At 38.8% G+C, this 12,389-nt stretch overlaps 1 protein-coding gene across 1 annotated transcript; it reads right to left on the reverse strand.

The window, feature by feature from the left end:
* Positions 1–254: 254 nt before the first annotated feature.
* On the reverse strand, positions 255–11,671 carry LOC140367879 (calmodulin-regulated spectrin-associated protein 1-B-like). The gene is made up of 19 exons (XM_072454634.1): positions 11,368–11,671; positions 10,957–11,093; positions 8,597–8,859; positions 6,436–6,597; positions 6,283–6,360; positions 5,939–5,971; positions 5,383–5,524; positions 5,085–5,224; positions 4,899–4,992; positions 4,723–4,816; positions 4,513–4,592; positions 4,367–4,418; positions 2,141–4,277; positions 1,936–2,069; positions 1,666–1,862; positions 1,506–1,587; positions 1,229–1,350; positions 1,007–1,125; positions 255–926 (listed from the first exon to the last, which is right to left on the reverse strand). Exons 2-19 carry the CDS (start codon positions 11,090–11,092, stop codon positions 636–638), a joined length of 4,356 nt encoding a protein of 1,451 aa, XP_072310735.1. The 5' UTR covers position 11,093; positions 11,368–11,671; the 3' UTR covers positions 255–635.
* Between the last annotated feature and the right edge of the window lie 718 nt (positions 11,672–12,389).

Raw genomic sequence — 12,389 nt, forward strand, 5'->3', positions numbered from 1 at the left:
GAAGAAGAAAAAAAGTGTGCCTCTTTATTTTTCATGTAAATTACCAGGTTAACAAACAATACATTAATAATACAATAAAAAACAGAAAAATAAATATGTTTAAGCCTAAATCCTGAACCATTCCCAAAACGTTGAATTAAGTTTTAAAAACAAAAATAAAAACTCTACATTACATGTGCTACGGAAAATTTGCAGCAAAATACAATGCGTTTTGTTGTTATTAGTTATCATCACTCACAAGTGGTCCATATCCTTTGAGCAGCAATTTTTTCTTTGATTCAACATAAAGCAAAACAACATTTCCTGTTGCTGACATTGTAGATATTATATATTATAATGAGAGAATTATTTTAATGTAAAAACTCATTGCATGAGTTAATTAACTACAACTTTAACATTTGAGCCTTCAATGCTTTACAACACCTTCCATAACCACAATTTAACACATTCAAATATTGTTCGAAATAAGATAAAATAATTGTTCATCTTTAATTTGTTCAGTCCCTCTGAAAAAAAATGAATTAGAAATTCACAGAAATTATAAGATGCACTTCATCCTTGTGTGAAATGTGTCTTTGTTCTGAGACTAAATGATCTAATGATTGGGTCCAGCCCAATCATCTCTCTTGCCCCCTTCACTTCCTGCGTGCACTTCCTGGTCTTCTAATATGCCACAGCTGATTGTGGATGGTCAGTGCATCGATACTGGCAGATACGGACTTGGCAGGAATGACACTGAACTGTTTTCTATCAGAACTGTACTTGTAGAGTTTATCAATCATTTTCTGACTGATGTTGCGTGGCCCCGTGCCAGTGACTTTGGTTGTCTCCTCTGTGTCCGGGTTGTATGCATAAATGGCTCGAAACTGGCACCCACCATCTCGAAACAGAATGATCAAGTGGTGGGATTCACACTTGTCCAGCTCCTACAGGGTGATATATGTTTGAAGAAAAGTGACCTTCAGTATTATCAAATAAAAACATATAAAGAAAGGATTGCACTGACCTCTAGAATGACATTCTTCTGGTTCTCATTGACCTTGCCAGCTAAGCAGCAGTGGGCAATGGCATTTATGATTATGGGCTTATTTGATTTGGAACTGGGCTCTTTGAATAATTTTGGACCTGTTTTGAAAAAAGAGAGCACAAAAGTTTTTTTTTCTTTTGTTATTTTAATCTTTCTCTTGAACACCAAACATGTACATGCAATATATATCTTCTCTCCTACCAGTATACTCTGTTGAAGTGATAGAAGAGGCTATGGATCCCATTTCCCAGTCTCTCTCCATGTTCCTGCTCGATGCACGGCTCAGGACAGGGAAAGACTCCATTGAGAACACAGACTCAGCGCTGGAGAAAATAATGAGAGTACTTTAGCCACTTTATAATAATAATAATAATAATAATAATAATAATAATAATAATAATAATAATAATAATAATAATAATAATAATAGTATATATTTTACAATATATATAAATCTAATATCTGAAAATAGTCTTACCCATGAGACTCCACAGAGATTATACTTTCAACTTCTGTGGCCAATGACTGTGTTGATCCTCGGAGACTACCGCTCAGGTAAGCTAGAAGTAGAGAGAAATGCATTAGGCACAGTCATCAGCCAGATGACAAATAACATCCGAAGCAGATTCAAATATTACATGTGGTTCTTTTGGAGAGACTGCTCGACCCTCTATGAAGAGACTTGGGTCTGCTTTTACAAGACCTTGGCAAAGACTTGACCAGGCCTTGTTCTTCAATGAGCATTTGCTGCTTCCTCCTCATGTATTCTTGCTTGATAAACTCCCGTCTGGCCTTTTCTTCTTCTTTACGAATACGCTCCTCTTCTGCTTTGCGCCTTGAATGAAATAGAGTCAAGTGTACACTTATCATTTTATACTTAAGGCAGTAATAACATTTGGTTGATTTACCTTGTCTCATCTCGCTTTAGTTCACTTTCGACTTCTTGCTGTTGTTTGCGAAGTTTTGCCTCTTCTGCTTTGCGCTGCTGTTTAATAAGAAAAGCTGCCCGGCGCTTTGCCATTTCATCTCCTCTCTCTTCATTCTTGAAAACAGCTGTGATTAGTATCAAGTATTTTGTTTCGATTGCATTTATTTCATACACGTAAGCATTACCTTAAAAAAGAATCCCAGCACATTCTTCTGCTCGCTTTCTTGATCAGAAGAATTGCGCTCTATTTCCCTAATCTCTGACAGGTCAACTTCAACAAGCAGCGCTTTCATCCTGGCACTGTTGTCCACAACAGCAGTCGCCTCTTTCTCTGAATCAAGAGTTTGAATTTCTGATTTGTCATTTGGATCTTGTCCAGCTGCAGGTTTGCTTTCGTAGCCTGGAGTCGGTGATGCAACTGTTAAATGTCCTGTTTCGAATTTAGCACATTGTTGTTTAATATCATTACAAATGCTGGAGCATTTACTAACAATGTTTTGCTCAATTTGACACTCCTCAACTAATTGTTTTTTCTCTTTCCTTGGTTTTTTATTGGAGGCTTTGCACTGACTGGACCAAAGTTTTGGCGGACATCGGAAAGAAGTTTGACTGTTGTCATCATTATTAACAAAGTTAACAACAAAAGCCTTAGACGGGTTTGACGTTGGCTCAAGGTTGGGAGTTGTGCTTACATCTGATTGTAGTTTGGGAGGAAACACAGAGCGATGTTTAATCAATATATCCTGTTGTAAGGACAGTTGCTTTATCTGCTGCTGTATTGAAGCAATAGCTTCATTAAGTACTTCTATTGAGCGTGAACACTGTCCTGAGTCATTGTCTCTTTTCAGTTGTGCTCCTTCATTAGATTTTGTCTTAGTTTTTAAAGCCTCCAGACAAGAATCATCCTTGTAACACTGTGTTTTTACTTCTCTTTGACTGGCCGCTCTTAGCTCTGAGCATCCCTGTTTCATGGGCAATGGGAGTGTGTCACTCCTCCCCGGTTCCTTTTTGACAATGTTTAAAAATGCTGCTTTTCCTAACTTAAGTCGTTGTTGTGCTGACAGAGTCTCCATATTCTTTTTTTGACTCTCGATAGCATGTCTTCTTTCCTCCAGCTGCATGTGAAGCTCCAGGAGTTCTGATGGCACCATAGGGCTGGGGGTTAAAGGGGCATTCACTGTGATGGTTCTAGACCGAGAACAGGTCTCTTTACCAAGTGAGTAACAGCTCACACTTTTTTTCAGTTGCCATGGAGGACACCAGGCATCCTCAGAGTCATCCGGCGTGGTCCTTGGTGTGCTGGTAGAACTAGAAAGTCCACCGCATTGCCCCAGTTTCAGTTGTTTCTTTTCTGCAAAGCTTGTCATTTTGACACCAATGCCACTGCTTGACCAGGACGCAGAGCTGAGACACGGACTCGAGCATCCACTATGGTCCTCTTTATCATCCCACTCACTCACCTTCTGGTCCTCTCCCAGCTTGATTGATTCCCCTTCTCCAAAGTTACTCTGCTCTTTTCTGTAATGCCTTATTTGAGATTGTTGCATGTTTTCAATCACCTGCAGTTCATCCTCATTGTCTTCAGTGAAATATTCAATATCAGAGTCAATACTGGCCTCCAATGAAGACAGAGGACTATCTCCTTCAGGTGCTTCTGACAATTGAAGAAAAAATCCATCAGATTGTTGTATATTATCTGGGTCATTAGTGTCCATGTGGTCTTGTGTGACTGTTCTCAAGGAAACACCAGCATTGGAGCAAGTCATGGACTTTGACTCAGACAGCAGAGCTGTCCTGTGAAGAGCACCTGAGCCACTAGAGGATGTTTTTCTCACAGTAAAAGGTCCTTTTGAGCTTGACTCACCACACTCCACTTCCTTAATCACATGGACACTCTTCTCTTTGGCTGGCTTTGGTATTGCAGGCATTAAAGGCTCCAGATAATATTTGTCCATGGACAGCTCTGTGGAAATAGGACATCTATCCAAACCAAGACAGGCATTTGTATTTTTTGTTTTGGAAGGACTCAATAACTTTGATGTGTCTGTTTCACGCTGATGATGCTGGCGAGACAGTGCAGTAGGATTAATGATGGCAACCAACTCCTCCTCCTCTATTTCTTCCTCCTCATCCTCAATGCGAATGTAATTTAACAAGTTTCGACCACTCAGCCTGCGCGAATGTCCAGAACCAGGCATGTATTGTGGGGTTGTGCTCATGAAGTTGGATGCTAAACTGTCTTTACTCATTGAGCGGGGAAGGCTAATACTATCCGCATCCTCCTCCAAGGGAAAGTGTAGCGCATAAGGTACAGATAATGGCCTGGATCAAGAATGACAAAAGTACAATTTTATAAAACATCTGAGAGAAATGGTAAAAGATAACATTAAAATAATTCTGGAATAAAATACCTCTGTCTTTTCCTAGGCCATGCAATGTTTGTAGTTTGTAGTAAGCTGGGCCCTTAATAAACACATGAGACAAATAAGAAATGTCAAAAAAATTACTTAAGTGATTGTTTTTTTAAATAAATGAAACTTTGATCACTTTTACATACCTAGAGTGTGATCCTCTGAGATCATTTTCTGTTCTTTCTGGTCCAGAGGGAGCACAGTTGAATTTGAGACTGTTTTCAAACTGAGAAAAAAGCTGGTTATTGCAGAGATATTGTAATATTTTATCACTGCATGATATGTTAGGTTATGATTTTCAAGCATGTCTTATAAACCTCAGACCTTACTTTTGGAAGGCAGAAGACAATACATACCATCTTTGAGGGCCTGTTGATCTTGTACTAGTATTTACAGAGTTTGAAGTCCAAAATCTTTGCTTCAGTGTGTTTGAGCTTTGTGGTTTGCTTACTGGAGACAAAAGTAGAGTCAAAACAAGTAATAACTATTTCAAAAAAGACACAACTCTTATTTATAGTAATAAATATGTTACCATCTTTGTTCTCAGGTATGTATCGAGGCTGCATAAAGTCAGGCTTGGCAACAAAAATCCGGAACAATTCAGCAATAATCTGCATTATGTTAATCTAAAAAGGAAGAAAGACGCATTGAAAGTGACAGTAGTGCTCCAAAAGCACAAGCAGTCAAAATGTATCTGAGTCAAGGTTGTCTTTTTCACCTTCAACACAGGAGGAGAATACAGCATGTCCTCAGGCCTGAGGTAGACACATTTGTTCAGAAATTCATCCGAGAGCTCCCTCAACAGCTGAATGTTTGACAAACTCTCAGAAGTTGAAGGAACTTTCTTGAGACAGATGTCTAAAAGCCATGAAACCGACATCAGTCAAAACGAAAGTGAAAAAAGGTCACTAGTATCAGCAAGCAAACAGTTTAGTGGTAAATATTTTGAAGAAAGCCAATGTCACCACAGAAGTGATCACACAATGTAACATTCGTCTATGTTGTGTCCGACTCACCTTCCAGTCTCATCAGTTCGGGGCAGTAGAAGTGGACTAAGACCAGCAGAGAAGTACCAATACAAGCAAAATTTGACAAGTTGTCCAAGATTGGTAAGTGTGGATAAGAACATCCAGAAAGCGGATCTTTGCGGTAACGTACCTAAAAAGAAAATGTTAATGAAAAACACTGTTGTATAACCTAATTTAAGAAATTGTAATTTTTCAGAGCAACAGAAGCCATACAGAGGAGATTTGCATTTATGATTGCATTTAAGAAATAAAATTCTTCAAAGTAAAAATTGTGGGCATGCAGTACAAGGTTTTAAAAAATCGCAAAAGAAGGCTCAATAATTGGATGAAGTTAATAAATTAAACTGTAACACATGAACAAGAAGATACCAGCGTGCATGGGTTTCAGAATAACAAAAAAATGAGGACCGTTGCCATGACAATTAAGCATTTAAAACAAAATGTATATCTTTGGAATGGATAAAAGACCTCAAAATGTTAGATTTAACAGGAAGCTGAAACCCAGAAATATATATATATATACAATGCAATCTTTAAAACTTACAGGTAAAAGTTTCCAATACCATTTGGAGGGACACTACAATCCAACGAGTAAAACAGGTTTGTGGAGACACACATGGGAAGAACAGACAAGTCAGGGGTTCAAAACGTATATACAGGGTAAGATGAATCAAAATGCACACTTTAATGTTTGTGATTTGTCGTTGTGTTCTTAGGAAAGACACTTCACCCACATTGCCTAGTAAAGGGCATTGAGTGCCTTGAAGGTGGGAAAGCGCTATATAAATACCTTGTAATAAGAATTTGACTAAAACAGTAATAATCGCACCTCATAGTGACAATTTGAAAATATATAATCACCCCAGACAAAATCAATATTGCAATTACCTTCTGATGACAAGGAGAATCCAGTAAATGCTTCATTTTTGTCTCTTTTTGTGTGAATCCTCTCAGTTTTAATATAATCTGCAGTGAGGTTTAAGGTACATTAAAAAATGTATTAATTGCAAATAGACATTGGGCTGTAAGTGTATATCTTACCTTGTTGATCCAAAACATCATCGCATCTTCCAAGTTCAAAGGCAACGCCAAAGTGTCACGGGTTTCCCCAAAGCATTTAACAGCAGACACAACTTTTTCAATGCTTATCATTTCTTCTGTGCAAGCCGCCATCAAGGCATCAATAAGCTGAATGTGGGAGCTCTGAAAAATAAATATAATGTTTTAAAAAATAAGCATGTGCCCAATTATTATTATTATTAGGCCCGAGCGCCACAAGCTGGCGAGAGGCCTATTAATCTCGTAAGGCCGTGCAAAGCACGGCTGCGAAAGTGCGCACGAAATCGAGCGCGAAGCGCTCGCCCACTTCCAAACACTCACTAACGCACTCCTTCACTCACGCACGCCCCGTGCATACTAATTAGTAGTAGGAAAATGGAACATTACCGTTGTAAACGGGCGAAGCCCGTGCAAACGTGCGCACTAAACGAGCACTTTACATTGGGATGACGACCGCTTCGTCATCCCCATATAAAGCACTCATTTGCGCTAAGTAGCTCACGAATACGTTCCCCATCTCTTGCATGTTCCGTGCATAGAAACATGTAATGCAAAAATTGAACATTATTACTGTAAAGAGGGCCAAAAACACAAACTGGGCGGAGCCCACTCAAAATTAACGAAAGTACCCGTCAGTGACCAGGGACCCACACCATGAGGTTGGAAAGCGCGAGCGCTTTCCGAAAATGTATAGTTTATGATATTTGAAAAATGGGAAACATTGTTTTCGCATCGGAATATTATTCTTTCTTTCTTCTTCTTTCTTTCTTCTCGGGACCAACCCCCCTATTTTTCACCCAGTGAACATTGACGAAAAGTCACAAAAAATGTTCACACCTCTAAAAATCGTGCCTCTCGACATTCTGGCTATTTCCCTTTTCTAAAATAAAAAATGGCGCGTCAGCGCCCCCAAATGTACCAAAAATGCATTGAGAGATGGGAAATGACCCAAAAAAAATCTGATCGTAGAATCATGAAATTTGGCGCAGAGGTAGATGGTGACAAGAGAAGTAAAAAATATTATTATGGCAACGCCGTCCGCCCAACCAAATGTCGGCCATATTGCTTCAAAAATGGCTAAACATGACTCGGAGTTTTTTCAAATGTCGTACTTTTACAAACTCCTCCCAGGGCGTTGGCCCTAAAAAGCTGAAATTTTGTGAAAATGCTACTGAGGAGTGGGACATCAAAAGTTATTCAAATTACATTGATACCTGTCACGGTCTCTGTGCGGCGAAGCCGCAAACTGTAGCTAGAATTTCAGAAATCTCCCAAATTTAACATTTCTGCCGTTTGCGCAGATAAAGTCCGAATTGCGTCAAATTAGAATCAGATGTTAAACTCTTTGCCCTAAACCTACTTGAAGTGAAAGAAATTAATTTGGCGCCACAGCGCCCCAGATTTTATATGGAGGTTAAATGTTTAGTTTTGCGAAATTTTATGAAATTTGACACACAACTCAATTTTGGCATCCCCATCAAAAAAGTAAATGAGACCCATGTCATAAATGTTATGGCTTTGCCGTAGCAATGACCGAAACCTCCCATGTTATTCCAATGGGGAAATCGCCAGAACATGTTTACACTTTAGACTTTCACAAACTCCTCCCAGGGCGTCAGCCCTATTAACCTGAAATTTGGTGAGACTGATCTTCAGGGGTGGACCATCAAAAGTTATCCACAATTTTATTCAAAGAGTCACGGTGTCTGTGCGGCAAAGCCGCACATTTTGCCAAGAATTCAAAATAAAATTGCTTTTTGATGGTAAAACAAAGGGGAGAAGATGTGACAGCGTTACAGATTCAGCAGTAGGCGTAATAAAAGGACAATTGGGGCGCGTTAGCGCCCCCTCCTCTTGCGGCATGGCGGCGGCGTGGCGAGGGCCGATCATTGCCGCTTGCGGCTATATATATTATTATTATTAATATTAATATTAATATCAATATTATTGTATCTATCTAGCTATGTACCTATCTAACTAACAGATGGTGGGCACTGGCCAAGTAAATTACCAGAGACGGTGACAAAAGAAATATGATTCTATCCTTTCATAGTAATAAACCCTGTATATGAAATATGGGCTGTAACAACTAAATTAAGCTATTTGATGGTGTATTATTGCCAGTACTTATTTTTCTACCCACCATTTTAATTGGAGTTGAGATAAGGTCCCGTTCCGAGACGAGAGCCTCATTGTCCTCCAGGACATGTAAGCCCTTTCTGGACAGGGCCTGGAGGACAGACTTGTGGTTTTGAAGGGAAGTTTGTTGTTCAGACTGAAAAGGGACATCACATACTCTGCAGTAGAGCTCAGCCGACAGTAACAGATGTATGAAAGGAGGCTTAATATGTTCCTGCTCATATTGGTCGGTGTAAAATGGATCCTGAAGATCTGCAGGAAGGTCATCTAAAATGTAGGAGAGAGAAAATACACAGATAAACAAACAAGCATGTGCCAAACAACACCCCTCTATTACATAACATATGTAGCTTCCTTTCAACTGTCCTTGCCATGGTATTAGAGTGTCTAAGAAACCCTTGCAGGAGCAAAGGATTGAGACTGCCTGAGGTAAACAGCCTGATCAGAGGCATCTCCAGAGCCAACAGCTTAAAGTCAAGCACTGTTAAGCTGATGGTGTGGCTGCAGAAAGGATTGTGTTTGTTGTGGACACAGTCTATTTCTGTACATATCAAACAAGTTAATCCAGACACAAACAAATGTGGGTTTTTTTCCTGTTTCCTCCTTCAGCTGACTAATTAACTACTTACTTGTTGTTGCTGCAGTGATAATGATTGATGACTGTGCAGAAATAAACAGAAGCTTACTGAAGTTGCAAATAATAATGTTTCATTATCCACCTGATTCCAACTGTGTCCTCATCTCTGCAAGTCAGTGTGAGGATAACCCTTCATATTTACTGTTCATTGTTTTAGAGCAGTAATATGCAGGGATAAATAAATAAATAGATAGAAAGATAAATGGAAAGTCCCAATTAGTCTGTATAATAAAAGTAGTATCAGTGTAAGATAAACATGCACCAAACCAAGTTAACATATTTTACATCAACATACTTATCAATACTTATTTATTGCGTAAAATATTTAAATGTAGCATATTTTATATTTCCAGTTAAACTGGACTAAACAAATAGTGACCCATTGAACCCAAGCTCATTAAACTCTTCTATGATGTGGCTCAGCTCTGCAGATTCTGTGAGGTGGTTTGAATTAGTGAACTAAGGATCTGTGGCTTTGGTTGTCTAATAATATAATGGATGACTAATAGATATCATACATACATTGTTTGATTCTTAATGTGCCTGAGTTCAACACATCTCGTCTATGTAGAACAATCATTTTTTACAAGCCATCATCAGCGCAGCCGAGTTTAGTGACCTGCGAGAAAACCAGTGATCCTAATCTGACAGGCTCACAATTCCTGAACCGCTGGCTGGTCGTTTCTGGGTTGTGTGTCTTGAAGAAACAATTCAGTTCTGACACAGCAGGAGCTTTTGTGATATTCAAATATCATATATAGACTTATTCTTAAATAAATGAGCGATTGAACAATATATTTTGGGGCTCAATATTTATTGGGGAACTCTTTGCAGTACAGTAACATTTGAGCTGTAGACATTCAAAGTAGAATGTTGTTATGTGAGAGGACCTCACAAAGTACACTGTCAGATGTTTAGAAAAAAATATCTAATTTTCCCAAAAGTATGTTCAAAGCATAACAACCAATCGCGTTATAAAGGGGAAAGTTAAGGCTACAATTGTAATATGTATTTCATAGCTAGACTACAAAATGTTGAAATAAGTCAAGGTGTAAAGAAAAGGTCCAGTTAGGGTTGGTTGTGTCATATATTACACTTCTATCTTCCTCAGATTCTCTCAGAAACACTGTATCTCTAATAATCCTTTTCAATGCAAGTCTCAGGTAAGAGAATACTCAATGTACTGCCCTATGGCTTATTCTGTTCAATAATATAATGATAATAAAATACAGTTTGATATTGTTGTTTTACAAATGTTAATGGATTCTTAATGAAATGCATGTTCTTAATTGGTATTTGAGTTTTTCCTCACCATTTAAATTCAGGAAAGGTGTTGCATTGCAGAATAAAAATGAAACCAAGATTAATCACATTGGTCATGTTTTTCCTTTTACATTGAGGAAACCAGCCCAGACTATTTGAGTTTTGTGGTCAAGATTCAACCATTGAACGGAATAAGATACGAGACAGAAGGTGGAGTATTTTGTTACCTGCTTTCTTGTGTAGAATATGGTTTTCAAGCAATTCAGATCATCTTTTAAAATATGTGACAGCCCTAACCCTACCCCAGTCACCAAATAATAATAATAATAATAATAATAATAATAATAATAATAATAATAATAATAATAATAATAATAATAATAATAATAATAATAATAATAATAATGCCACTCAGAATTAAGACTTCATAGGTCCAAAAATAAAGAAAACTACAGTGATCAAACCTGGACCATAGGCTTTGGCAATCAACCAGTGGAGATTTGCAGCTACTTTGGCTCGTGCAGAATCGTACATATCAAAAGACAGCACTTGATCGTCCATTCCTCCTCTCGCAGCATCATCTGTGCCCCCCACATCCATCCTGAAACAAGGATGTGCATGACATCAGCACAAACAAGCGTTTGGTTACAAATGGGCTAAATCTGGAGTTACAGTTTATTTCTATGATCATGCTTTATATAAAAAAAAAGAATAATAAAGAATAAATGTGCATCCGATAATGGTCAGATAGACCACGCATTGCCCACTGAACTACAGCTGACCCTTCCTAAGCTGATGACTTGCAAGCAATGAATCAGAGCCAACAAAAACAGCACTTTGCACGTTTATGTGAGATGGATGCTTTGCTCGCTTACCTCTGATGTGCGAGTGTGGTCTTTGCACGGCCTCGGGAGTGGTTTTGTTAAATCGACAACATTGTTCATGGCCTCGCGGTGCAGGGACTGGCTCCTCCCCGTCTCAACAACACAAATCTTCGGCCTTCCAGGATAAAGCGGCTGCTCACGGGCCGTAATCCGATAATGAAAACACCGTGAGTCCGGCAAACATCCGAAACCATGCTTTCGAGGAAAACAGAAAGCATGGAAATGGGCACTATTAGTGTCTGTACTGTCTATGAATGGCTTCGGCGGGGTCGTGAAAGCGCTTTCCCCTGCACCTTACGGGAGACTGTCACTATGGCGACGCCTCTTCAGCACGGCTGTAATAAACGCTGCATCCTCTAGAGAGAGCTGCCGCCACATGTTCAGACCACGGTTCACGCTCTTCAAAGTGAAGACGATGGTCCGATCCATGGGTTTCTAGTGATGAAAATGTACCACCGTAGCCATAGCAATTATCAATTCCAAACAAAATACGATATATCTTGATTGGGAAAACGGTCACAAACTATCATTTATAAACAGGAAGCTGAAACCCAAGCCTTTGATTACATTGTATTTTCATGACAATGTAACAAATGTTTTAATTGATCATTTATATTAGTGACAAAACCCGAGAACATAAAAAAATCTGCGTTTGTGTGTGTGTATTTCATTAGATCATGTAGATTTAAACGTGCACTATGTAACTTTGTGGTGGAGAGTTTGCCACCTGCTCGTCACCATGGAGATTTGGACTGGAATGTTTCACAGTATTGCATTAATCCGATCCATATCCATGGACAAAAGCCAGCCCAGGTTACAGGTCTGATGTGGAGAAGTGACCTCACAGTATTTTTGTATCAAGGATGTATTGTTCTAAGGAATACAGCAATATATCAGAAACTGAAAGCAAGTATAGTTTAATTTTATACTGTGTAACATTCTATGCAAAGCAATAACATATCTGTTGAGACAAGCAGGTAGCAGAGCACCCACCAACTATTAATAGCTTACAG

This window comes from Eucyclogobius newberryi, unplaced genomic scaffold (genome assembly GCF_026437365.1).
Source record: "Eucyclogobius newberryi isolate DKJ021-1_F unplaced genomic scaffold, fEucNew1.0.hap1 SCAF_2, whole genome shotgun sequence".
NCBI lineage: Eukaryota > Metazoa > Chordata > Actinopteri > Gobiiformes > Gobiidae > Eucyclogobius > Eucyclogobius newberryi.

Coding starts and splice junctions, on each gene's coding strand:
- LOC140367879 (XM_072454634.1), bottom strand. CDS start 11,092: ATGGATGTGGGGGGCACAGATGATGCTGCGAGAGGAGGAATGGACGAT. Junction 6,598..8,596: donor TCTCAACTCCAATTAAAATG/GTGGGTAGAAAA, acceptor TTTATTTTTCAG/AGCTCCCACATTCAGCTTAT. Junction 1,588..1,665: donor TCTCTCCAAAAGAACCACAT/GTAATATTTGAA, acceptor CTCTACTTCTAG/CTTACCTGAGCGGTAGTCTC.